The sequence below is a fragment of the Phalacrocorax carbo genome, chromosome 15 (genome assembly GCF_963921805.1).
Source record: "Phalacrocorax carbo chromosome 15, bPhaCar2.1, whole genome shotgun sequence".
Lineage (NCBI taxonomy): Eukaryota > Metazoa > Chordata > Aves > Suliformes > Phalacrocoracidae > Phalacrocorax > Phalacrocorax carbo.
The window spans coordinates 1,803,855-1,828,409 of NC_087527.1; the positions used below are offsets into that span (position 1 = coordinate 1,803,855).

Below are 24,555 nucleotides of genomic sequence, written 5' to 3' on the forward strand. Positions count from 1 at the left end.
AGGGGCCTGAACAGATGTCTCAGTGAGGTTGGTACCTTGCATCTGCCCCTGATTTCATTACCTGTCAATTCAGTAGTCTGACTACTTTAGTCTCCTGACTAAAACAGCTGGGCTGGCTTTATAGAGGAGGTGCCAGATATGTGGCACTTTGGCACTTCGCTGTGGCCTGTGCGTTTATGTAGACGGCCAACACTGCAGCTTTCTGCCTTCTCCCCTGTTGTAGGAATGGAAGGCAGCGTTCAGCTCTCAGTGCGTTTTGAGTGTTGGGCTGAAGGGTAGAGCAGAGAGTACTGACCTCTGCTTGAGTGTTTTCTGTGAGGATGGAAGCAGAGCTCCTGCTTAGTGGATAGGGCTGCCGTCTGGAGGAGAGTGAGGTGGGGTGCCAAGCCTGGCTTCCTGGTGGTGTGTGGGGAGCTGTGTATAGGTTGCAACGTGGCTGTAATTTGGTGTTCCTACTTGTCCAGGGTGCTCTTCTGGATTTCTACTTGAAGACCATCCTTATGAGCAAGGCAAAGCCTCAGAAGCATGTGCTGGTGAGACATATTGTTAAAGCTGTTTGTGCTTTTGTCCTATGTGAAACGTCCGCTGCTATGCTGAGTGCTTTGTTCCCTTTGCAGGACAGCTGTTCCCCGCTTCTTCGGTACGTGTCTCATGCTGAATTCAAGGACTTAGTTTTGCCAACTCTGCAGAAATCCCTCCTACGGAGTCCTGAGAATGTAATTGAAAGTGAGTCTGTCATCTCTCTGCGTTGCTGTGTCAAAGAGTGTCAACAGTTATTCTTTAGAGGTCTGCAGTTGCAGGGGGAGCGTGTATCTCTGGACTGTGCTTTTGCTCCTGTGAGCACTGGTGGCAGGATACTCTGGGGTCTGAGGTTTGGATGTGGAGAAGCGACGTTTGTGGTGTGATCCCAGGTGTCTGGGTATGCGATAGCTACTCTTTGCACCGAGGACAGAATTTCACAGCTGAGTGCTAAGAGTAATACTGAATTAATCTGTTCACTGGGCATCAATTTCAGTGTTTTTTCATCCTACTCCTTACTGACCGTGTCTGCTCTTGATGTGAACTGTGGGGAGGGTGTATTAAAATGCTAAAACCAGTTACTTAACAAAAGTAATAGGCCATTATCTCTTCTGTCTTCAGCAATCTCTTGCTTGCTCGTATCTGTGAACCTGGATCTCAGCCAGTATGCTCTAGACATTGTGAAAGGACTGGCCAGTAAGTACTCGTAACTTCTGGAGGGAGTGATGAATTCAGAATAAAGTGTTCTTCAACTTTCTGGCTGTACCTCTAACAGCTTGATTACTGGTGAAGAGGTTGTTTTATGTGGGAGGCAGGATGATGCTGTAGCTTGGAACTGATATAGTTCACGTGCTGGTTCCACAATCTGAGTCAAGCCGCATGTAGAGATATGTCCTTGTCTTGCTGATTTTATGCAGTTTGTCCTAAGGAGCTTTTAGCTTGTGCATTATTTTCTAGGTCATCTGAAATCCAACAGTGTGCAGCTAATGGATGAAGCAGTTGTGGCATTGAAGAACTTGGCTCGACAGTGTAGTGATCCTTCGGCTGTGGAGTCGCTGGGCAGACACCTTTTTGCCATCTTGGGGGGTGAGTAAATTGTAGGATCAGCAGTGGGGGTGAATAAAGGTTTGCTGGCATCAAGGGGTTTTGTGTAGTGTATTTTCTGTGGTCTTTAGCTGCCTGCATGGTAGGGGTGGCTCAGCCTGGAGCAGAGGGAGCGGGGGCAAGCTTTTATATTTTTAGAGAAGATTCCTGACGTAGCACATTGCCCTCGTCTGTCTGTAAGTCACCCATTTGTTTCTTCTTGGCAGGCTCAGAAGGGAAGCTGACAGTTGTTGCTCAGAAGATGAGCGTCCTTTCAGGTGAGGATGCTAGAAGAAAGCTGCTTCTCTGGTGGAGGAAGTTCAGCAGAAGGCTGAATGAAAGGGATCTGTATTTAAACCTTTAGGATTCCCTGCCTGTCATTCCAAATTGGCTGTGGTTAGTGTCATAGAGGGTGCTGGATACCGCACACCAGTTGTTGACTTTCTCTTCAAAGGAAATAATTGGCTGGTAGGCTGAAATGTGTTATGCAAGGAAGAAGATGACTGTATCCTGAGTAAAAATGAAGACAGCGGTCCTGCAGGGTTGGCACATGGTGGATGTGACATACAGATGGAGTGACAAGAGAGAGAGATTTCTGTGCTAGGATCAAAATGCGAAGGGTCATTCTTGGTTGTTTTCAAATTGTGCGGCAAATGCCGGTAGTTTGGGAACTCATGAGAGAATTCTGTCCTTTCAGGGATTGGCAGCCTTAGTCACCATGTGGTTTCCGGATCCTCTAGCCAAGCTCTGACTGGAACCATGGCTGAGCTTTTCATCCCTTTCCTGCAACAAGAAGGTGAGACCTCTTGCCTTTGATCTGGATTTGCTCAGCTGCTTTCATCTTTAGCAGGGTTTTCATAGGGCCTGGATTCTCGCCTGTTGTGTTATAAAACCCCTTGCCCTGTTTTGATGAGGAGCCCCATGGAGACAGTGTGGTGTCTGTCAGAAGCATGTGCATTCTTTTCCTGCTTCCTTCTGATGTTGTTACCTGCTTTCTGGTTTACGTTCCTGTGTTTTATGCAACTGCTGTACTGATGTGAGCTCTGTGTTACTTCCTAGTCCACGAAGGCACGTTGGTTCATGCAGTCTCTGTCCTGGCTCTTTGGTGTGTTCGGTTCACCACAGAAGTTCCTAAGAAGTTGGTAGAATGGCTAAAGAAAGCCTTCAGCCTTAAAACCTCTACTTCGGCTGTGAGGCATGCCTACCTGCAGTGCATGCTAGCCTCTTTCAAAGGTAAAACTGTGCAGCTATTAATATCTCTTTTGACTGTGTGGCTTAAGAGAAGAGTAGTCAACTTTTGTACTTCCTGATATAAGTAGATAGCTGTGTGGGTTAAGAAAGATTTTATAAGGTGATATCTGTTCAATGGCCTCCTTCATATTTGTCCTTAAACTCTCTTTTGCTTTCAAGTTTATAAAGATGGTTTGTCTCCTTGTATAGCCCCCAAAGTAATTTTTGATGGTTTTATTTTTGTTGTAAGATTTCTAGCTCAGGGACGATGCTTTTGTTTTATATAGCACCCAGCACACTGGCATCCTGGTCTGTGGCTTTGGCTCTCAGAAGCTTTAAAAAAATACAGAAAAATTAAAATTAATGTGTTTAAAGATCTTCAGAAATTCTGAACTTTTGGTGATCCTTTTGAGATTTGCTTCTGTTGGTCCTGTCCCCTTTGACTTCAGCATTTCATTGATGGGTCCATAGGGGAGCAGTCTGATGCCTGTACTGGGAGTATGCCTTTCTTGTTGATGCAGTGTGGATCAAAAAGATGGTATTCATTTGCTTAAGAGAGCGATATCTCAATGTATTGTAAGGATACAACGGATTTGCTGTAATTTCCTCAATAGGGATATGAGTGAAATTTTAATTCTACATTTTTCTGTTGTAGCTACCAGGAATTTCTGTGCTATCATAGGGCTGAAAAAAAGAGCTCTTAAAGCTACTGAGACATCACACAGGATGGTGGTCCTGTGGCAAACTCAGTTAGGCAAACCTGAAGTTGCTCATGCTTGCCATGGGCAAGGGGGATTACTTGCATGTGATGTGTGCAGCTGTTCAAGGGATCAGGGCTCAAGATAATTCATATTCCAAAACAGTTTACTTGCCGCTGGAATGCTGGCTACCATTGCTTTGACCCACCCAGTGACGCATCCAGCTGGGGCACAAAGCAAACAGAGATTCTAACTCATAAGAGTTTGTGGATAAAAAACTACCTGTGAATAGTTAAAGTAGAAAATCACAAGGTCTGTCGTGTGTGAGGTGTTGCTTCTGCAAATACCGGGCACACCTAGCTCAGTTTCCATGGGAGCGAGGGTCGCAGACCAGTGGGTTTCCTTGACTTGTGAATGTGTGAAGTGGAACAAGTGGTTGTGGCTTGCCAGGGATTTACTTTCCCTCTCCTGGGGAAACATAATCTTTGAAGTCAGACTTCTTGTGATTTGAACCAATTCCTTTAATGTAACTGAATTAGCATTTTATTTTGCATCCCATGAACAGAAACTGGTATTGAGATGGGACTGTTTTATCTGTAAGGAAAGGACTGAAGTGGTTATTGTCTAGCTTTTCATAAAGTTTAATGATAATAGTGATTGGCAAATACCCTGGGACATTCAGAGTCTTCCCAGTATGTGTCTGGTTCCTTTTCTTGCCTCATGACAACAGAACCACCATTGATTCCCTTGTGGTGTAAAGTGTGAAGGACCATGTTGTTTTGTAACTTGTCTCTTTCTGTCTCCTCAGGTGACACATTATTACAGGGAATGGACTTGCTGCCAATGCTGATCCAAACAGTAGAAAAAGCAGCATCTCAAAGTACTCAGGTTCCCATGGTAACTGAAGGAGTCGCTGCAGCTTTGTTGATCTGCAGGATGTCTGTAATTGAGGGACAAACTGGTAAGGTCACAAAACATATATTGGAATCCAACATAAACAGGTTCTGATAGTTAATGCTTTTTCTTGACAACGTGCGTGAGAGAGAATTCCTTAATCTGTGTATTGTTTCTGCATAGAGAATCATTGCCCCTTTGCAAACCAGGGAAGGATTTATTCCCAACTCTCTCGGTTATGTCAGCGAAGAGTTTGTGCTCTTCCATGGCTTTGCGAATTCCAGCTTCCATTCACTTAGGGCAGTGTTCCTCTTTATTCTGACAGAAGACGTTTACCCAGACCTTACGTGCCAGGACTTGACTGATACATTAAAAATATTACTTGCTTGTTACTTGGGCAGTATTTTTACATGCCATCTTTGGAAAGCATGAGGACCGGAGTTCTGTCTTCTGTTAGAGGATATGATAAGAACTGTCTGAGTTTGTACATCTGCCACGATACAAAATTCTGGTGTGTTCTGTCCACCAGAAGCAACACACCACTTTTCTCCTTTCCCCCATTCTTAGGAAGGCTTGTCCTATGAAAGATTAAGGTGAAACAGGCTTTATATTTCACAAGTGCAAGTCAGAGAAATATGTTTTTTCAGCAGGTGTTTTTGGGGCGTGCTTCTAGTTCTGAATGGGAGAGATGAGAGGCTTTATAGCTGAAGACAAGTAAAGCTGGAAATAATTCGAGTGATTTCAGGAGACAGAATTCTACTGTATTTTATGTACACTGCTGTGTTCTGACTTATTTTGAGACATCCTTCATAGACATCTGTTCTTTTCCTGTCAGAGTCTAAGCTGAGTGGTTTCTGGCAGCTGATTCTGGATGAGAAAAAACAAATTTTTACATCTGAGAAGTTCTTGCAGTCTGCGCCAGAGGAAGGTAAATTGTCAGTTGTTGTGTATCCAGTTGCCGATGTATCTATTAGCTAGTGCTTATAAGAGCTACTGTTGCTGTTAGCGCTGTTCGGTGATCCTTGGAGGATCCAGTTTCAGATTAAAATGTACAGTGCACTCTTTCAGAAGTGCATCTAGGCCTGTAATCTAAGCTTGAGAATGAATTAATTTATTTCTTAATGAACCTGAGTTACCAAACATTTGTAATTCCAAATATGTATATTTTGTCAAAGTCTCTCCAATACAAAATGCGTTTGTGCGATGTCCCAGTTTGTAAGTAAATAGTTGCAGCCAATCTAAGGGACGTGGAGAAGCCTAAAGGTAAGATGATGATGGGAAAAAGTAAAATAAGGCTGAAGAAAAAGACATGTAGGTGAAAATCTTGAGATACATGGGGGAAGAGTAATAGCAGATAGGAGATCAATTGGGTTATAAATTAGTGTGTCTCTGCTCTGTTTTGTTCTCTTGTGTTTAAAGATTAATTGAAAAAAAAAATTAATGGAATGTGCCCAGCAGAAAGCATTGGCTACATTTTAAATGGAACGTTTTGACAATGAGTTCACGAATCATTTCTCTGAAATGAATTTGTTTATCTTTTGGTCCAAGCTTTGAGTAGGTAAAGTTTTCTAAGTGGGAGATAACAGCATTTCTGCTTTGCTTGCTGTGATCCCTGTTTCCTGAAGACAATGTTCATTCTCCCTTCCAAGTCTGCAAATGTTCTGAAACAGTGTGATTTGGAAAACTTTGTATTGCTCCCTTAGGATGTTAGCTCCAAAAACTAATGCTGATTTTTTGAGAGCAAATATTGTCATGATTTGTTACTGGTTATTTAAGCAAAATCATCCAGCTGACATGCTTAACATCTCCAAACTGTCTGATGTCTTGAATGTTGAAAGTCCTCTGTACCATATTTAACATGGGTTATAGCCCACCCCATGTTTCAGGGCTTTCTGCTCCTGCTTTTATGGTATGGCTGAATATTGATATACAAACCAAAGTGCCTAGTGACAGCTGAAGCTCAGAAGATGGTATGAGGTAAAATACCAAGGCTGCCATTCAAGTAGCATTATGCACTTGTGTGTGGATTCAGTATACGTTTTATTGTCACTGAAGACATTTCGGCAGTGCTCGGGAATTAACGGTATTGATGCGGTGAGCATTGTGTTTATCGTTTAGTTTGCGCTGTTGACTTAGACAAAAATACGCCACACAGTGATTGGGAAAATTCTGCTGGGATCCAGGTAACAGCATTTCTGTGAAATCATGGTTCTGCTAACAGTCTTGGCAGATCTGCCTTGGATTTGTCGCTAGCTTCAGTGGGAAGGTTTATATACAGGCTTAGTTTGGGTAGCTATTTTAATGTGTCCTGCTTGCTGCTTGTTTGTTTTCAGGTAAAAAAAAAATAAATCTGTTTCCTTATGAAGTCTCATGCTATTTTGAATATTTGTCTTTTCCCACAGCGATGTGTACAGTACTGCAGCTGACAGAGCGCCTTCTCTTGGATCATGCACAACGACTGCCTGAAAGTAAAGTTCAGTACGTAGACCGCTCTTGCTGCCACCGATCTGTGTCTGATCTCTGAATGTTAATGCGGGCAGCGGAGGGGGTGGGCTTGGGACTCTGTGCAAAATGTTGATCTCTCTGTGCTTTTGTGTCCGGTTAGTTTGCAGAGCTTCCACCCTTGCTAGACTTCTTTATTTCTCTGTTTCAGGCAGTATCACCGTGCTCTTGTTGCAGTACTGCTGAGTCGGACCTGGCATGTTCGAAGACAGGCCCATCAAACAGTTAAGAAGCTCTTGTCCTCTCTGGGAGGGTACAGACTGGCCTATGGGCTCTTGGAGGAGCTGAAAGTGGTTCTCAGTTCTCATAAGGTGAGTAGTCAAGAAGCCTAGTCTCTGCTTAGCCAGTTGTTTGCTGCCAATCACCTCCCTACTCTGGATTTGCTGTTAGTATTGACATACAGCGTGATATGAAGATGATTCAGTTCCAGATAATCTCCTAGAATGCCAGTCGTTACTAGATTACTGTGTATTACTGTGTCGGTGTTTGTGGTGTGCCTAGTCTTCCTTATATACACAGAAGACATATTACTCAAAATTACTTGGGGAGCAAGCTGCAGTTTTCCATGTCCTTCTTTTATTTTAATCCAAATTTAATCCCTGGTGGAAGACCAAGTGCTCCATTCCTTTCTTGGTGTCCTAGTTCTTTGACGCTGGCGTATAACTCAGGCTGCCTATTTAAAACAAATGTAATATAAATACTTTATTTTTGATAATAGTTGCTGCTAAAAGAAGGAAACAATGAACTCTATATTCTTGGGCATGCTGCTAAGTCAGTACCACGTCAAGTTGTATAATAGATTAAGTTGCATGAATTAGGTACCATGGCTGGGACTTTGTATTCTTCCCATGTCACAGATACAGCCTGAGGAAAGTATTTTTGAAAAGACAGTGGGCAAAATTCGACTCCAGAAGTTGGGCATGCTGTTCCCAGCCTGCTGGTTCAACCTTTTCCCAAAGTCCTCTTTGCCAAAAAGAATCGTTTTAGTTATATCTTACCCTGGCTTGCCAAGTCTAGTGTAGCCTTCCATTCTTAGTCTTTCTGTCACTCTTGCCTTTGTGCTTCTGTTCCACTGATCCTTTACCCCTTTTTTCCTTTGAAAACTTGAGGTTGTTAGTACTGACGGAGGGAGCTGATTATTGGTATTCAGTATGGTGTTACTGGGCGGAAGGGTGCTCAGGGCTCCGGAAGGCTTGGCATGATGTGTTAATGACAAGCTGTCCACTCAGGTTCTGCCTCATGAGGTCCTGGTGACAGAGTCGGGAGAGCTGTCGGAGCTAGGAAAGACATACGTTCCTCCCCGTGTCCTTCATGAGGCACTCTGTGTCATCTCAAGTGTGGCAGGGCTTGATGTGGATTCCTCTGAGCCAGAAAAGCTGGCACTGGAGATGCTGCTGGTGAGCCATCATCCGTCTGTAGGTAAGTGAAGGGACAAGACCACTTTCATGGCCAGTGTATGAGGTTTTTACCGTACCTTTTTATTTTATTTGCAGTCTGCTTCGTATTTATTATGCTCATTTATTGTCCTTGCTAGTGGCAGTGCAGCCAGGTCTTTGGCCAGCCCTCCTCATCAGGATGAAGATAGATCCCAAAGACTTCATCACCAAACACCTGAATGACATATTACAGAGGATCATTGCCCACACTCTGGAGAACCAGGTGATAAACTTCTGCTTTCCTTCTCTTAGTTTTGGGAGATGCTTTGGACAGGAGAGTTTTCTGGAGGAGTTAAGCACTAACTGGTCTATAAGGAAGGAGGTATGTCTAAAAGGTGGGGAAAAGGCAGGTTCAAAGAGAACGTCTCTGGTAAAAAGGAGCTGGGATTTAAGGGGGGAAGAATGTACACCAGCAACTGGGTAGGATTCCAGCTAAAATTCAAGTACTCACTGAACAAAGAACTAGGAATTAGAACATAATGTGTGCTGCCTCAACAGGGCATACTTTTTGGGGACAATTTCAAGGAATACTGATGATAATGTTTTTTCCTTTGTTTTCTTGGTAGTCATCTATGAATGCGGTGGGATCTCTCTCTCTGCTTTCACCTGGTAGAGTGCTCCCACAGCTCATCAGCACTATCTCAGCATCAATGGAGAATCCAGCTTTGTGCCAGGTTACTCGAGAGGAATTTGCCATCATGAAGACACCAGAGGGAGAACTGTATGACAAGTCTATAATACAGAGGTAAGGCTTTATAATTTCTTTTCTCTGTGCACCTGGGTATTGATTCCTGCCGGCATCTAGCGAGTGGGTTTGTCAGATGCTCTTTCTGGACAGGAGTTCCCGGGTTTGTGTGCCTGACCTTAGTCCAGAGCAGTGCTGATTCTTTTCTCTGCTTTTCCTTCTCAGTGCTCAACAGGATAGTGTGAAAAAGGCTAACATGAAGAGGGAGAACAAAGCTTATTCCTTCAAGGAGCAAATCATTGAGCTGGAGCTGAAGGAGGTGAGGTGATGGGAACAGGAAAGCCAGCAGTGAAGGTTCTGACACCAGGCTATCTTGTGTAGTTTGTTGCATGGCTTCTGGCATATGTTTGCACACTGTTGGGAAAGATTCTCTGAACTTCTTTCAATACCTAAGTGTTACCTTCTCTTATATCTGTATTTATATCAATTTATGTGGTATTCTACTTGTTTGTGAGTGCGCTTACTAGTTAGTAATAGTTGTTCTTCCTCTTCACCTCTTGTTCAATGTATGTTGTGTAACATTTTCAGTAAGGGTTGTTAAATAGGTGCTTCCATCTTGTAGACAGCCAGCAGTTCTGTTCAGTCCAGCCAGAGCAGTGGGCGTAGGTGGGGGGAAGAATTTGGTGAAAGCGAGGGAATGTACCAGGTTGACTGGAGTATTCTTTTATTAAAGGTTGACTTCTGTTTGCTCTGGAGAGGACGATATGCCTAAATTATATAATTTGTGGCCAATTTAAATGTGGTAGAAACTGAGGTTATGCTGCTAATGGGGCAGTAAAGTGTTGTTAACCTGCTGACTTTCATTTTGTGTCTACACTTAAGAGTGATATGCTTGGAAGAATATTTTGATACAGTTTTAAAAGTAAATTACAAAAAACCCCAATGTGTCCAACTGTCTCCTCTACCTAATTGAGGGGACAGTGTTAATAGCTCCTGGTTAATAATGTCTGTGGCTCTCTACTGCAGGAAATAAAGAAGAAGAAGGGAATAAAGGATGAGGTGCAACTGACTAGCAAGCAGAAGGAGCTGATGCATGCACAGCTGGAAAGGGAGTCTCAAATAAGAAAACGGCTGAAGGAGGTAAGTTTTGATGGTCTTTTTTGCCAGCTCTGCGGCTACCATGACCTGAGTCATTTTGATGAAAGGAAAATGGAGTAGCGTAGATAATATTTGGCAATAACCTGTTTCCCTCCCTTGGAGACGTTCACCCCCTGCCTGGACGTGGTCCTGTGCCCCCTGCTCTGGGTGTGCCTGCTCCAGCAGGGGTGCGACGGGGTGAGCTCCGGAGGGCCCTTCCAACCCCTGCCATTCTGTGATTTGTTTCATTCATTAGAAATTACATTTAATAACTTGATTTTTTTGGGAGTTTTTTATGGTAACCTCTTTAATTGTTTGTCTTACAGCTTGATAATGAGCTGGAAACAGCCCTAGGACTCCTGGACAGTGTTATAAAGAGAAAGCCTCCTGGTCTAACTCAGTACATCCCTGGTCTCGTCAGTTCTTTCTTGCCACTTTTTCGATCACCTTTAGCTGCTCCAAGGATTAAGAAACCTTTTCTTTCCTTGGCTTCTTGTGTCATGCCTGCTCGACTGAAAACCTTTGGTTAGTATTTGCAGTTGCTATTTAAGGGCAGGGTGCATTATTTTTATGGCAGGGTGGTGAAAACCCTTGCTCTTATAAGCTATGGATTATGACAGTGCACAACAGACAGCCAAGAGGAAAAAACACCCTGGAACAGTGCTTAGGGAGATGACTGTGATGTCCCAGAGATCCTACTGCTGGATGGGACTGGGTCCAAAAACAAGGAATTGTGTAGTTATTGTGACCACCTCTCGGTAGCACTTGGTCGCAATGGGATTGCCTCCCCTGTGCGGAGTTTGGAGGATGTGAGTGTAACTCACGCATATGCGTGTGAAGGAGGCTGTCCCCTGTAAGCTCCAGGGCTGCACTTCCTTCGCTGTGCCTCTCCTGTAGCCTGGGCTGTTGCCCAGAGCTTTGTTACAATTCTTGGGCCTGTGTTCCTGGCGATTTTTCTCTGAAGAAATCTTTGGGTTTAGACTTCTCATGGATTCTTTATTCTTTCATACCAGGTACTTTAGTGAGCCATGTGACCTTGCGCCTGATGAAACCAGAATGTGAATTAGATGAGTCCTGGTGTCAAGAAGAGCTGCCTACTGCTCTGAACAGAGTTGTTAGCTTGCTGCATGCCCATACCATTCCTAGCCGAACGGGCAAGGGAGAGCCAGGTAAAAAATATTGTAGGTGCCTCTGACGCACCCCGCCCCAGTCACTCTGTGAGCTGTTCTAGTTTTGAGGGTTTACAGGTGGTTTTAATGCTTTATAGGTGATGCTTCACTCTTTATCTTTTCTTTTTTTAATCGTTTAAGTCTTCCTAGGGATGAAAAACCTGCAGGTTTTTTTTGTGGTGGTAGTGGTGGAAATGATGTTACAAGTATAGGAAGTGTAGAAATGAAATAACTATTTTTTCTTAAAATGATTCGTACATAAATAATAGTAGTGAAATTAAGGCTCATCTTGCGAAGGACAGTTTCTGCCTTTCAACACCACTTAGCATAAGTGATTCAGTGAGACTAAGTGGAAAGACGAAATAATTGCTTGTTATCTGTGATCTCAGCAGTGAAGTGTCTGTGGCCTCTGCTTGTTTGCTGTGTAGTGCTGCAGTTCATGAATATTTTATTCTGGCACAGTTACAGAAGCAGCAGTTCTTTCCCACTCTTGCCACGAAGGCAAGCACGAATATTTTTACAGTGCCAGAATATGATCTGGGTTCAAATGAACTGTTTTATTGATTTTTTTGTTTTGTTTTGTTTTCTTTTTTTCTTCCACTGGGTTAATTATAATCTCAATCACTTGCAGAATCTGCTTCACGATGGGTCCAAGTACTTGTATCACGACACTGAAGATAATAATAGAGAAGAGGGAGGGTAGGTCTGCTTCCTTGGGAGGCAGGGATAGCTTAAGCTGTCTTAAAGCATCTGGTGTACTGTAGTGATAGAGGTGGTTCATCCAGGCTTTGGAGTTGTTCGTCATCTAGCTCAATTAAAAACTCTGTAGTAGATGGTTTATAATTTTTTAAAGGAGGTGTAGGATTCCGTTTGGTCCGTTACCCCAGTAGTTCAGTTCTCCTCTCACTGTCCTGTTGCCAGTCAGATCCACAGTTGTGTGACTGTGGCACTCGTGATCTTCACAGCTGAGTAGCAGCAACGGACCATGTTGAGCACCACTTTGGTGCCGAGCACCTCAGTGATAATTCAGTGTCTCCACTATGCAATTTATAGTAAGTGCAAATTCATTAACATTTGAATTAATTTGCAAGCTTATTTCCAGGAAGTAGTGGACGTATTTTCAACCCTCCTCCTTCCAGATTTCCTACAGCGCTTAATTAAAGGAAATATGATATTTTTTTTTAACTTCTCCTGCAGGAGGAAGGAAGTATGTTCTGTAACGCTTTGTTGGACAAGTAATGTTATATTCCCAAATTATTTTTCCTCATTTTCCAAGTTCTTCGGAGTGTAGTCTTGCAATATTATTTAGCAGAGGTTAGTTTCTTGGGTTACCGTGAGACCTAAGAGAGACTATACCTCATCATAATGTGGATGATAAAATATATCCTTCATTACTGAAATGCCGAGATACATTTTATAATCTTTTTCCTATTGGTCAATACCAGCTACCGTGTTAATAGAACATTTATCTTCTCAGATAAAGCTTCCTTCCTTGTGCTGCATGTAGAGGGACAGTTGCTTAAGCCTAAAAATATCTGGCCAATAATGAAAAAGGCAGAAAAAGGCAAATCGTTACTGAGCAAGCAGAGAGAAAAATCTGACATTCATATTGAACAGTTAGGAGCTCACCGTGTGTTTGGTATTTAATATCTCTCCCTTGAACTACTTTTGCAGTATCCCTGCCCTACATAAGCTGACTAATACTGCAGTATTGTATCTGCAGTGTTCTTCATCTGCATCTTAGAAATTTAAAATCTGGCGTGCTCTGACAGCACAGATAGGATGTGGAAAGCAAACATTTTCCCTAGACGTCTAATACTTGAATTTTAACTGGATTAACCGGAGGACTGGAAGGAGCATTTGTTATGTCCCATAGCCAAGCCCCTATGAGAAGGAAGGAGCAAAATCTTTTAACACGAGAATCCAAAAGCTTTAATTTTTTTCAAGGGTGGAGGGGAGTTGAGATTTGCACTGGAATTAGAGGAACCTCATTCTCAAGAATCTAGCTGAAGACTGGAGTGACAGGTTAGCTGGGTCAGTAGGAAGTGTTTAAAGGGAATGTAGCTGGCAAACGGGCCCCTACTTTGGGACAAAGGAACTTTAAAAGTGAATTAGGTAAATGGTTTCAGATCCCTGTGTGGATCCTTCTGCTCAGAAGTAAAATTGACCATAATTTTGGTTTTTTTAGCTTAATTCATTTTAATTCTCAGAGTGTACGCACAAACTTAATGCACTTTAAATAATAGATTTTACTTCAACTTTGGTTGTGTGGTGGATTTGATTTGTATCCCGTCGCCTGCTGCTTGCAAGTATTGCCATGATAGGCAAAACCAAGGTTTTGCCTATCTGTCTACTTTAATCCATTGAATTGTTTCAGTTTCATTTACAGTGTGTATTTTTGCACTGTTGAAGTATTGGAAGTAATTTGGGATCCCAATGTGACTATTAAAGCCAGCTTGTTGGTGTAGCAAGCAACAACATTAGGCAGAATCATAGAATCATTTAGGTTAGAAAAGGCCCTTAAGGTCATCAAGTCCAGCCTAGCCCTGAAATGCTGAATGTCACTGTTGGAGCCTTAAGTGGCAAAGTGGTAGAGGCTAAACAGGGCTACCTGTGTGTGCTGCTTTGAACAGGCTAAACTTTGTATGCGTGGGGTAAGTCCAGATACACACGAGACAGTGTCCTTTAGACCGGGTGTTTCTAGGGGCATAGAAGTACTTAGGGTCACTTAGCACGTTTGTACCTAAGGCTGAAGCTGGCCATATCCATTATGTGCTACCAAGGTGTATGTTTTACACCAGTCAATATTATGAAACAGAGACATGCTTAGAGTTGTAACATTTGGGAATACGACGAGGTCAGCTGTGCTCACAGGATTGTTTTTCCTGTTTGCAGGTGCTGCCCCATTATCGGCTCCAGCGTTTTCCTTAGTCTTTCCTCTCCTAAAGACTGTTATGACTGAGGCGCCTCATGACAGTGAAGACAAGGAGGAGTTTCTGGTCAAGATTCTGCAGATCCTGACAGTCCATGCTCAGCTGAGATCATCAGCAAATGGCCAGGCTTTGCTGGTGGATGAGGTAAGTGAGAGCTGTGGGGATCAGATGATCTCCTTCAACAGCTGTTCAGATGAGGCATAGGATAAAACAGCTAATGTGTAAACTGGACAAAGCAGATTAATTCTACAAGTTAAAGTTAACAATGTAAGATTGTTTTCTGTCACAGGTTTCGGTTACCTGTCCAGCTTTAGGTTTCGATTGTGATTTTTATAAGGAGCGTCATACACAGGCAAAGTGTTTTGCGCTCACAAGACATAAGGCTTTTTCTCCTCCCTCCGCCTTTTCTCCCTGCAACCTTTCAGAATGGCCCAGAGTTGCTGCCCCGGAGGGACATGCTGGTTCTGCTGACGCGGGTGATAGGAACGGGTTCTCCACGGTTACAGGTGAGTCCTCAGCTTCGTAACCACAGTCAGGATTCTGCCTAACTTTCATCAGCATCTAACAGAGGGAAATGTGCACCTAGTTCAGGTCTCTGAGGCTGGTGGTTGATACATTACCAATTTTCTCCTATGTTTATGGTATTCTTCTTGGGATACAATGCCTTTATCCTTTTTTCCTGTGGGTTTTATTGCACCAAACGTATTCTTCAGTTTTCCACAGGTGACATTTTATTCCTTTTCTAAGGTCTTTCTCTGGCAAAGAAATTTAGTAGTTGCTCCCCCAGGTAACCAGCAGTAAACTTTGTTCTAAGAGTTGAGATGGCAAAAAGGTCAAAAATAACAAAAAGGGAAAGGGTTGGACTGAACTCATCAGTTCTTGTTCTTGTCATGAACCTTTGTCACTGATCTTTGAGAATTTCTTCTCTTGTGATAGCACTCGGCTGCCACCCTGCGCTCTCTTTGACCAAATGCACAGAAGCAGGTGGCAGCGGTGGAATCTCTAACGCTTCCTCATGGCATTTTAGGTTTTGGCTTCCAATGCACTGACCGCCCTGTGCACAAGCAGCAGCGGGGAGGTCGGCTGTGCCTATGCAGAACAGGAGGAGATCGATGTGTTACTTCAGGCCCTGCAATCTCCGTGCATGAACGTTCGAGATGCAGCTCTCAGGGTAGGTGGGAATCATTCAGGATCACACTAAATTCCTTAATTTTTGGTGAAGTGTATCTTCTCCAGCAGTGATGAAGAGGGACTTTGGCTGTGATGCCAGTCTTTGGATAGTGTGTCTGCAGGAGGAGGCGCTAGCTACAATAATGCTCTAAGTAATGCTCTTTGTGCTAGATTTATCTTGCAGAAGGGAATACCCTGTGTCTATCCACTCCTTTGTCTTGTTAAAACAGGTGTAATTATGACAACTTAATGCCTTCTATTTACAATCACATAGAACTTAGTCTTAAAGAGAGAAATTGTTCAAAAAATTCCTATGTCTGTACTGGACCCACTTTTTGGAAAGCTTCGGGCTTAGTCACATCTCAGAATGTAAAAAAAGAAAGGAAGAAAAACCAAGGGTGCTTGGTTCTCTTTGCCATGAAATAAATTGCAGCTTAGCTGATCTGAGCTGGCTTCTCTGTACTTAGAAGCAGAGAAGACTCTAGTCACCAGAGCACAACCTAGTGCCTAATTGCCTCTCTGCAACCTGTTCTTGAGTTTCACCATCTCACATATTAGCAACAGGGAATCCTTGATCTGCATGGGCAGCATACTGCACGAGCAAACGTGAATTTTGACACTTCCAACCACTGAGAGCTTGACTTGGCAAAAGTTTTATGGGTTTTAAAGTGTCTGTTTCTAAAATCAGATCCTTGCACTGATTCTCCTGTAAACTAATTCAGGGACTGATGGAGCTACAAATGGTTCTACCAACTCCAGACAGTGATGAAAAGAATGGGCTGAATCTGTTGCGTCGCCTTTGGGTAGTGAAGTTTGATGTGGAGGATGAGATTCAGAAGTTGGCAGAGAGGTAAGAGTTGTTCCTGGCTGGTAGGATCTGTATTGGATCAGGACTGGATACTATCCAATCGTAAGGGGATCTCCCTTCCTCTCACCTCAGGGAGCTCCACTGGCAGGGGCTTTGCCTTCTGCAGGTGGAGGACAGCTTTAGGTCCCCCTGATACCGCATACAGCAGTGGCTTCTCTTGCTGAAGGGTGATCGCTCACCTCTTTGTCTGTGCTGCAGGCTGTGGGAGTCTATGGGTCTGGAGCTGCAGCCTGACCTCTGTTCTCTGCTGATCAAAGATGTCATCTACCATGAAGAGGCCGTGCGACAAGCAGGTGCTGAAGCTCTTTCCAGAGCTGTAGCTAAGTATCGAAACCAAGCAGCAGAAGTCATGAATAAACTTACAGAGATTTACCAGGAGAAGCTCTACGTAAGTACTCATGTCCTAAGGGGTTGACAGGCACAAGCTTGTACTTTATTTTCTATTTTTTTATTAATCACTTTTCCTTTTGTCTGTCTTGAGGATGTGCGTTAAGCCTACTGTTGCTGTGTTTGAGCTTATCACAGACTTTAATGTCTTGAGCCTCAAGTTATCAGCCAGTACTGGCACCGTTGTACAGGTGGAAGATATGCCTTAGGTGATACAGGAAGACTGTGGGAGAGCAGGGTCAGTCTAAGTCTTTTTGGGCCTAAACTAGCTCTCTGCTTGTTTTTTTTTACCATGCTCTTTTGCTAGTGGTATCATACCTCTGTGCAGTTTTATAAAAAGGCTTTGCAGATATGGCTGACAGTATTCCCTGCGTGGGTGTCCTTGAAAAAGGCACACTGAAATTTTTTCTCCTTCCAGAGGCCACCTCCAGTTTTGGATGCTTTGGGTCGAGTGATATCTGAATCGCCACCTGACCAGTGGGAAGCAAGGTACAGTCATCTGCAGATTGATCTCATCACTTCCTGTGCATCCAAATGAGATGTTCTAGATTTTTATTTAGAAGTTCAAGCAGTGGAGAAATAAGGGAATGTTAAAGGAAGAAAAGATATGCAGCTGTATTGACTTGCTGGTTTCATGCGTTCTTGTGGCAGAGAATATTTGTGTCCCTCAAGCAGGCTGTGCAGGGCAAACTGAAATGCTCTCAGTTCCATCAAGATATTGGGTGCTGTCTTCTCTGTGACCTGATAAGAACAGAGTCTTTCCCTCTTAGACTGACTGATTTTTGTCTTGTCTTACTGTGTTCCCGCCTCTGTATGTGCAATTGATAGTTTCAAGAGCAGCAGTGCGAGCCTTAATGACCTGGACAAATTCCAGTTTGGATAATTACTTTTTGTCTACTCATACGCCCTATACGGGTTTAATTGGAGATCATCTTGTTTGCTACCTGTCTTAATCGAATCTGTTCTGTAGGGCTGCTGTACCTTGTTGTAAAGCTGCTGTATTTCAGCAGTAGATGAAGTGATCCTGATGTCTGTCTTTATTGGCCCAAGTATCTGTAATGCTTAATTGGGATAAAAGTCATTATATGGCTGAAGGATTGTTGTCCTTTTGGGAACCTGCAGCATGGGGTTATGTAATGAAACGCATGTAGGTTGGACGCTCTGAAGCTCTTCGATTTTGTAACTGTTACCTCTCTCAATTTCTGTAATGTACTGCTGATAGCAAATGTGACTGTCACCTCAAGCAAATTCTGTGAAAAGCCAGTAAGCTCACAAGCTCACCATCTTTGCAGGTGTGGCATAGCTTTGGCCCTCAACAAGCTCTCGCAGCATCTGGACAGTTCTCAGGTGAAGCCCCTCTTTCAGTTTTTTGTACCGGATGCCCTGAATGATCGCAGTCCTGAAGTCAGGAAGTGCATGTTAGATGCGGCTCTTTCAACGCTCAACACTCATGGCAAAGTAAGTCTGAATGTTTCTCTCTCCAGCAGTGGAAAAAGATGGAATGAAAATGTAGATACTGTTTTGGAGCTCATAGAATTTCCTTTTTCTTTTAATTTTTTCTTATTTCTTAGAGGTTGCTGTTACTTGTAACAGCTGAAAACTTTAATGTGGTAGGAATTTTTGTGTGTTTGGAGTGGTTCTGTTAGTGACCAGTGTTGCCTAAGTGTAGTTCTTCCTTCTCATTGCTATATAAAAGAAGTTGCCTTGAATGCACTGGAGTTAAAATGGTATAAAACTAGAGTAATAAAAGTAAAATCAGACCACGGATCTTCTGATCCTGGGAAGGTGAGAATTTCTTTTCAGGCCTCATGCAAAGCAAAACATGAAAGCTTGCTGATAGTTGGCTTTAATTAAACTGAAAACAACTGAAGTAATTCAGAGAATAGAGGACCATCGTTCTCACTGCTAGCCCTTCTCCAGCAGTGTTAGATGGGGGAGGTGTCCAGGGCGTAAATTGCTCAGCTTCTGATTTCCGCCTATGTGCCAGTCGCCTGTTCTGGACAGCCCTCTGCATTCCTGTTAAGCCCAAGACAGTTGGAGTATTTTCATATTATTCATTCTTTCCTTCTGTTTCTTAGAAAAACCGCGTGAAGTTTTTTTTATCTTTCTGTTCTCCGTTTGCAAATGGAGCAAGCAAAAGAGCAGGCACTGATGTTTAGGCTGGCCGTCTTGCCTAGTAGCTTGCATTGCTTTTGGCAGAACCTCATGCTGGTCGGTTTGGGGGATCTAACTTTTAAGAGCCAACTTCCCTCTAGCAGGATATACTTGTTGCCTGTTGGGATGGCGCAAGGTTTTATGTGATGTGACACGTTAAATGAACTGTAAATACAGTGTGATTGTTCAGTTTGTTGGCTCATACAAGACCACTGAGCATAGCAAATCTCATTTGGAGTGGACTCTAGTGGTAAGTTCTGTGGTTTTGTTTTTCAGGACAATGTTAACTCTCTCTTGCCAGTGTTTGAAGAATTCCTGAAAAATGCTCCTAATGATGCCAGCTATGATGCTGTCAGGCAGAGCGTGGTCATTCTGATGGGTTCACTGGCAAAACATCTGGACAAGAGTGACCCTAAAGTGAAACCAATTGTTGGCAAACTGATAGCAGCCTTGTCCACACCATCTCAGCAGGTAGGTGCCTTCCTGGAGGAATTCTCGTGTGCCACGCAGAGGCACGTTAACACTACGATACTTTTAGGGATGCCAGAGAGATGAAAAATTGCTCTGGTGACAGAAAGCTGTCATTGTGGATGCAGTCTATGGGGAAGTTATGTTGGAGATTAATATTTTGTGATCTGATAGCTGGCGGGTTGTTTTACAGGTTCAGGAGTCAGTGGCAAGCTGTTTGCCACCCCTGGTGCCTGCAATTAAGGAGGATGCAGGAGGAATGATACAGAAGCTCATGCAGCTGCTTTTAGAGTCTGATAAGTATGCTGAGCGCAAAGGTGCAGCTTATGGGCTGGCAGGCCTGGTGAAAGGCCTTGGCATCCTCTCTCTCAAGCAGCAGGAGATGATGACCACGCTGACCGATGCTATCCAGGACAAGAAGAACTTCCGTCGGCGTGAGGGTAAGGGACAAAAGCTTTTCCCTCCCAAATGCTTCAAATTTCTCTTGTATCTTCTGCCATTGTAACCAGATCAAATGATACCTGAACCCTGTGCTTGCTTTATCTATGTTTATTTTACTGAATGTTGCAGAGACAGAAAGGGGACGTGTCCGTCGTGAGGCCTTTGATTGTGTATAGTGTCCTAAAATCGCTGTATTTGCACTGTGGTGGAGGAAGGGTTTCTGGTCCTAGCCAATGTGCTTGTATCCCTCCCTCCTGTTTTCGCAGGCAGGTGTTGCTAGGTGGGCTCTTGCTTCCTGAGCAGGAAGAGACCTGTACATATTCCACTCCAGCTGGTCCAGAGGGGCTCGCACAGCCTGCTTGTTCCTTTTGCTGCTGGATGTTTCCTGTCCTTACTTCTGCTTACCTAAGCTAGGACTCAGAGGGCTGTTACATTTTTTAATGCTACTGGGCTTCTTGTCCTTTCTGAGACCAGAAATCCCCACTACAGCACTAGCCACAAGTGCAAGAAGGCAAGAGACTCTCAGCTGTGAGATCTGAGTGCTTTTGGAGAAATTCTACAGATATTTGGCAAATTGTATCGTCCCTTTCTGTCCCCTTTAAATGAAGTTGTATTTTCCTGACTGTCCTTTTTGTTTCATTAGGGGCTCTGTTTGCCTTTGAGATGCTCTGCAACATGCTTGGAAAGCTCTTTGAGCCCTACGTGGTTCATGTGCTACCTCACTTGCTGCTTTGTTTTGGAGATGGGAACCAGTATGTGCGAGAGGTAAGATGCTTTATGTTTCTGAGAACAGAGGGTTATGAGAAGACCGAAACAGAATGGGTAGGAATACTGTTTGTAACTAGGCAAACTGAAAAGGTAGATCTGTCCCTTGAGATACCACTAATAGAGTCTTATCATCTTAATAACTGAAAGCATCTGATTTCATTGACCATTAATTGGGAGCTATTTGGCTAGCTCAGTCGTTGCAGTTAGGCGCTATTTTACGTGAAGGCTTTGTTCCCATTGAGTCTCTGAGGAAGGAAATAACATGCGTTGTGATTCAGCTTGTAAATGATCTCTTCTCCTTGGAGGCTGCAGATGACTGTGCCAAAGCTGTGATGAGCAACTTGAGTACTCATGGAGTGAAGCTGGTTTTGCCATCACTTCTTGCAGCACTGGAAGAGGAATCTTGGAGAACCAAAGCTGGTATGGACCAATATCTGACTGACGTGACTGAGAGTAACCTACAGTTCCCTTCGCTGTCATTCCCCTTGTTTATTCCTTCACCCCTACCCATGGCTGTGATAGTTTATTGTCTCATAAGGGACTGTGGAACTTACAGCTTTTGAGATACAAATGAGTTCCCTGACGCATTTGAACAACTTCTTTTTCCCCAGTAGATTCAAGGGACACTTTTTACCCCCATCTCTAGAAGCTGGAAGTTTCCTGCCTTTCTTCTTTTCCCTTGTACAAAGGAAAAAAAATGGTTTTAGTGTCTTTAAGTGGTATAGAGTGGCTTAATGCATTTCAGCCATTCTGTGTGTTCTGCGACTGGTAGATCTGAGTTTGAGGTAAATGTGATCATCTTCTCATATCTCTTCTTAATGCTGTGTATGGTTTTGTGTTTTGTCTTTTTTTTTTTTTCCTTCTTTCTTTTTGTGTACTTCATGCACAGGATCAGTGGAACTGCTGGGGGCTATGGCGTACTGCGCTCCCAAACAGCTCTCTTCCTGCTTACCCAATATTGTGCCAAAACTCACTGAAGTGCTCACAGACTCTCATGTGAAGGTGCAGAATGCAGGCCAGCAAGCTCTCAGGCAGATTGGGTCTGTCATCAGGAATCCAGAGATCCTGGGTAAGAACTGCCTGCATTTCTAATGTCCTGACATGACTGTGGTTTATAACAGCAAGGTTTATGGTCACAACATTTAGGATTAAATCCAAACTTCTACAGAAATGAAACTACTCCTAGCAAAGTCTAACGTGAAAGCTTAACAGCAGCTGTCCGCTTCAAGGCTTTTTTGAATGCTCTTATACATTTTGTCAGCTCGTGTTAATAGGGTTTCCTCAGTCCCTGTGCTGCTAGTTGCTTTAGAAGGATCTAAAACATCCCATGAGAGAACACCAGCTCACCCTGACATGCATTTTTGTTTCATGTACAAATAAAGTCTTTTCTCTCCCTTTTAAAAATGTTCAGCAATTGCTCCAGTTCTGTTGGATGCTCTCACCGACCCCTCCAGGAAGACCCAGAAGTGTCTGCAGACTCTACTGGATACCAAATTTGTCCATTTCATTGATGCGCCGTCCTTAGCACTGATCATGCCAATTGTTCAGAGAGCTTTTCAAGATCGTTCCACGGACACCAGGAAAATGGCTGCCCAGATCATTGGGAACATGTACTCCCTGACTGATCAGAAGGTACGGTGCTGAAAAAGCTCTCTTACTGCGTGCTGTATTTACTGTGTAGGAGATAACAGAGCAACTGCTAGAGAGAATTTATTTGATTTTGGATTTTGCTGTTAAGGTAGACAATATTAGAATCCATGCAGCTGCTTTAATTAAATATAGGTAAATTAACCAGATAATGGCTATAAAGACAGTGGAAATTCTCAGGTGCTTAAGACTTGGTTTTGTACTTTGGTCATCTACTTATTACCAGATTTATCCCGGTGAAAAGGTCTTGTAATTTTTACCATATAAGAATAATAATAAATAATTATATATATATAAATAAAAAATATATATATTATATATAATATATATAAATAATAAATAATATAAATAAAAATAATAAAAAACAAACAAGCAGAACCAGTACCAGTGAAACACAGATCAGCTGCTTACAAATGGGTCCAGGGTTTGTTTGAAAAGTATTTGTAGAAACTCACTGTAGGCTAAAGATCTGTGTTTAATTTTTGTGCTGATAATCTCTACCTATAAACCTTGTGTAAATGTTAAGAGTGTTGGATTTTCCTTAGATACAAAGTGCCGGGTTGCAAGTGAGCATCAAAAAGGTTTTGAGTGATCAGCATGGAACTAGTGTTGTTTCTTGGACTTGCAGAACAGTTCATTGTGCTTATTTGCAGGATTGTGAAAGTAACTGATTAAGCCCTCGGGATGTTAGGGATGATGGCTATATCATACACCTCCATATCTTGGATAATAAGGGGCTGAATGCCCTTCACATGAAGGTGACTTGTGTTTCTTTCTCATTTTGAATCTAGTTCTTACTCTTTGGGCTCTTTGTTTCAGGATCTGGCTCCTTACCTACCCAGTGTGACTCCTGGACTGAAGGCGTCTCTGCTGGATCCTGTACCCGAAGTAAGTCTTTTGTACAAATACAGTTTGTGTTTCAGTGTGTTAGGTTAGACTTTGTCCTAATCTCCTGTAGATCTGTAATCAGTCTGACACATCTGCCTTAGTAACTTTGACTGGAGATTCTGCCTATTTCTGTTCCTCTTGCCTGTTAGGTGCGTACAGTGTCTGCAAAGGCGCTGGGAGCCATGGTGAAGGGGATGGGAGAATCCTGCTTTGAGGATTTGTTGCCATGGCTGATGGAGACGCTGACATATGAGCAGAGCTCAGTGGATCGATCTGGTGCTGCTCAAGGTGGGGACAACTGTGTCTGAATACCAAGTTTGGACTTTCTCCTATTAAATCAGATTAGCTTGTTCTTTCTTGTGTTCATCAGCTCTGTTCCCTGATTTTTTTTCCAGGTCTGGCTGAAGTTATGGCTGGTTTGGGGGTAGAAAAGCTGGAGAAGCTTATGCCAGAGATTGTAGCCACTGCCAGTAAAGTGGATATTGCTCCACATGTACGAGATGGTTATATCATGATGTTCAACTACCTGCCAATTACCTTTGGAGACAAGTTCACTCCGTATGTTGGTCCCATCATTCCTTGTATCCTTAAGGTACGTAACAAAGGCCCAAAGAGTTTTATTTATTAGAGAATAAAAAGAAGCCTCCAGAGTAGTTTCAGCATCATATCCAGTAATTGAGACATGCAGAGACTTGTCCAGCATTGCTGGACTATGTAAAATATATTTTTAAAATTATAAATTATTTCTTCTTCCAAGTTATTTGCTTACTGTCATTTGTTTGTAGTCACTAGTAATTTCTTGAAATCACCTTTGTGCATTCACAACTCTACAGTTCATTTACTTTCCGTGGATGAGAGAGAAAACCTTGTTTGGTTTTCCTCCTGTTGGTCTTGTATGTTGTAGTGAGAAAGCCCCGTTTTCACGGACACTTTTCTGCCTCTCTTCAGGCACTGGCAGACGAGAACGAGTTTGTGCGGGACACTGCCCTGCGCGCTGGCCAGAGAATCATAAGTATGTACGCTGAGACTGCCATTGCACTTCTCCTGCCACAGCTTGAGGATGGTCTGTTTGATGACTTGTGGAGGATAAGGTAAGGGTTAACCATCTTATTCACAGACATTTGTCTTCCATGGTTGAAAAACTGGTGTGATTTAGACTCTGTGTTGCTCCTCAAGCAAATGCAGAGACCCTCTGGGAAGCAGAAGCACTTGTCTCTTTTTGCTTGTTGATTTGAACACAATGCCTTACAGCACCGAGGCTGAGAAGTCCTGCCAGCTGTCGATCGGGTTTCCTGGTACCTGCAAAGCATTCCTAATAGATTATTAATTCTGGTAGTGACTTTGAAAAGCCCTTCCAAGGCAGTTGATGTGGCAATATTTAGCCCTTCTGTATTGTTTTCCATTTTTCAAATTGCTGAGTAAGTTACTGGTCTCCTGCGTATGGAAATGGGCAGTGGGGCGCTCGCAGCTAATAGCAA

At 43.1% G+C, this 24,555-nt stretch overlaps 1 protein-coding gene across 2 annotated transcripts in view; it reads left to right on the forward strand.

Annotated features, from left to right (window-relative positions):
* GCN1 (GCN1 activator of EIF2AK4) overlaps positions 1–24,555 on the forward strand; it is a 43,632-nt gene that overhangs the window by 6,410 nt on the left and 12,667 nt on the right. For both annotated transcript variants that reach the window (XM_064466726.1, XM_064466728.1), the window contains exons 8-42: positions 465–533; positions 618–726; positions 1,141–1,215; positions 1,477–1,605; positions 1,830–1,880; positions 2,300–2,398; positions 2,662–2,835; positions 4,339–4,491; positions 5,260–5,352; positions 6,827–6,902; positions 7,078–7,237; positions 8,156–8,345; positions 8,461–8,585; positions 8,929–9,107; positions 9,273–9,366; positions 10,074–10,187; positions 10,511–10,709; positions 11,198–11,353; positions 14,249–14,430; positions 14,712–14,792; positions 15,314–15,457; positions 16,179–16,306; positions 16,523–16,712; positions 17,130–17,200; positions 18,004–18,169; positions 19,142–19,336; positions 19,527–19,773; positions 20,418–20,539; positions 20,848–20,962; positions 21,432–21,611; positions 21,954–22,174; positions 23,009–23,077; positions 23,227–23,365; positions 23,473–23,669; positions 24,026–24,168. In XM_064466726.1, coding sequence (XP_064322796.1) covers positions 465–533; positions 618–726; positions 1,141–1,215; positions 1,477–1,605; positions 1,830–1,880; positions 2,300–2,398; positions 2,662–2,835; positions 4,339–4,491; positions 5,260–5,352; positions 6,827–6,902; positions 7,078–7,237; positions 8,156–8,345; positions 8,461–8,585; positions 8,929–9,107; positions 9,273–9,366; positions 10,074–10,187; positions 10,511–10,709; positions 11,198–11,353; positions 14,249–14,430; positions 14,712–14,792; positions 15,314–15,457; positions 16,179–16,306; positions 16,523–16,712; positions 17,130–17,200; positions 18,004–18,169; positions 19,142–19,336; positions 19,527–19,773; positions 20,418–20,539; positions 20,848–20,962; positions 21,432–21,611; positions 21,954–22,174; positions 23,009–23,077; positions 23,227–23,365; positions 23,473–23,669; positions 24,026–24,168 — 4,835 coding nt within the window. The remainder of the gene's footprint in view (positions 1–464; positions 534–617; positions 727–1,140; positions 1,216–1,476; positions 1,606–1,829; positions 1,881–2,299; positions 2,399–2,661; positions 2,836–4,338; positions 4,492–5,259; positions 5,353–6,826; positions 6,903–7,077; positions 7,238–8,155; positions 8,346–8,460; positions 8,586–8,928; positions 9,108–9,272; positions 9,367–10,073; positions 10,188–10,510; positions 10,710–11,197; positions 11,354–14,248; positions 14,431–14,711; positions 14,793–15,313; positions 15,458–16,178; positions 16,307–16,522; positions 16,713–17,129; positions 17,201–18,003; positions 18,170–19,141; positions 19,337–19,526; positions 19,774–20,417; positions 20,540–20,847; positions 20,963–21,431; positions 21,612–21,953; positions 22,175–23,008; positions 23,078–23,226; positions 23,366–23,472; positions 23,670–24,025; positions 24,169–24,555) is intronic.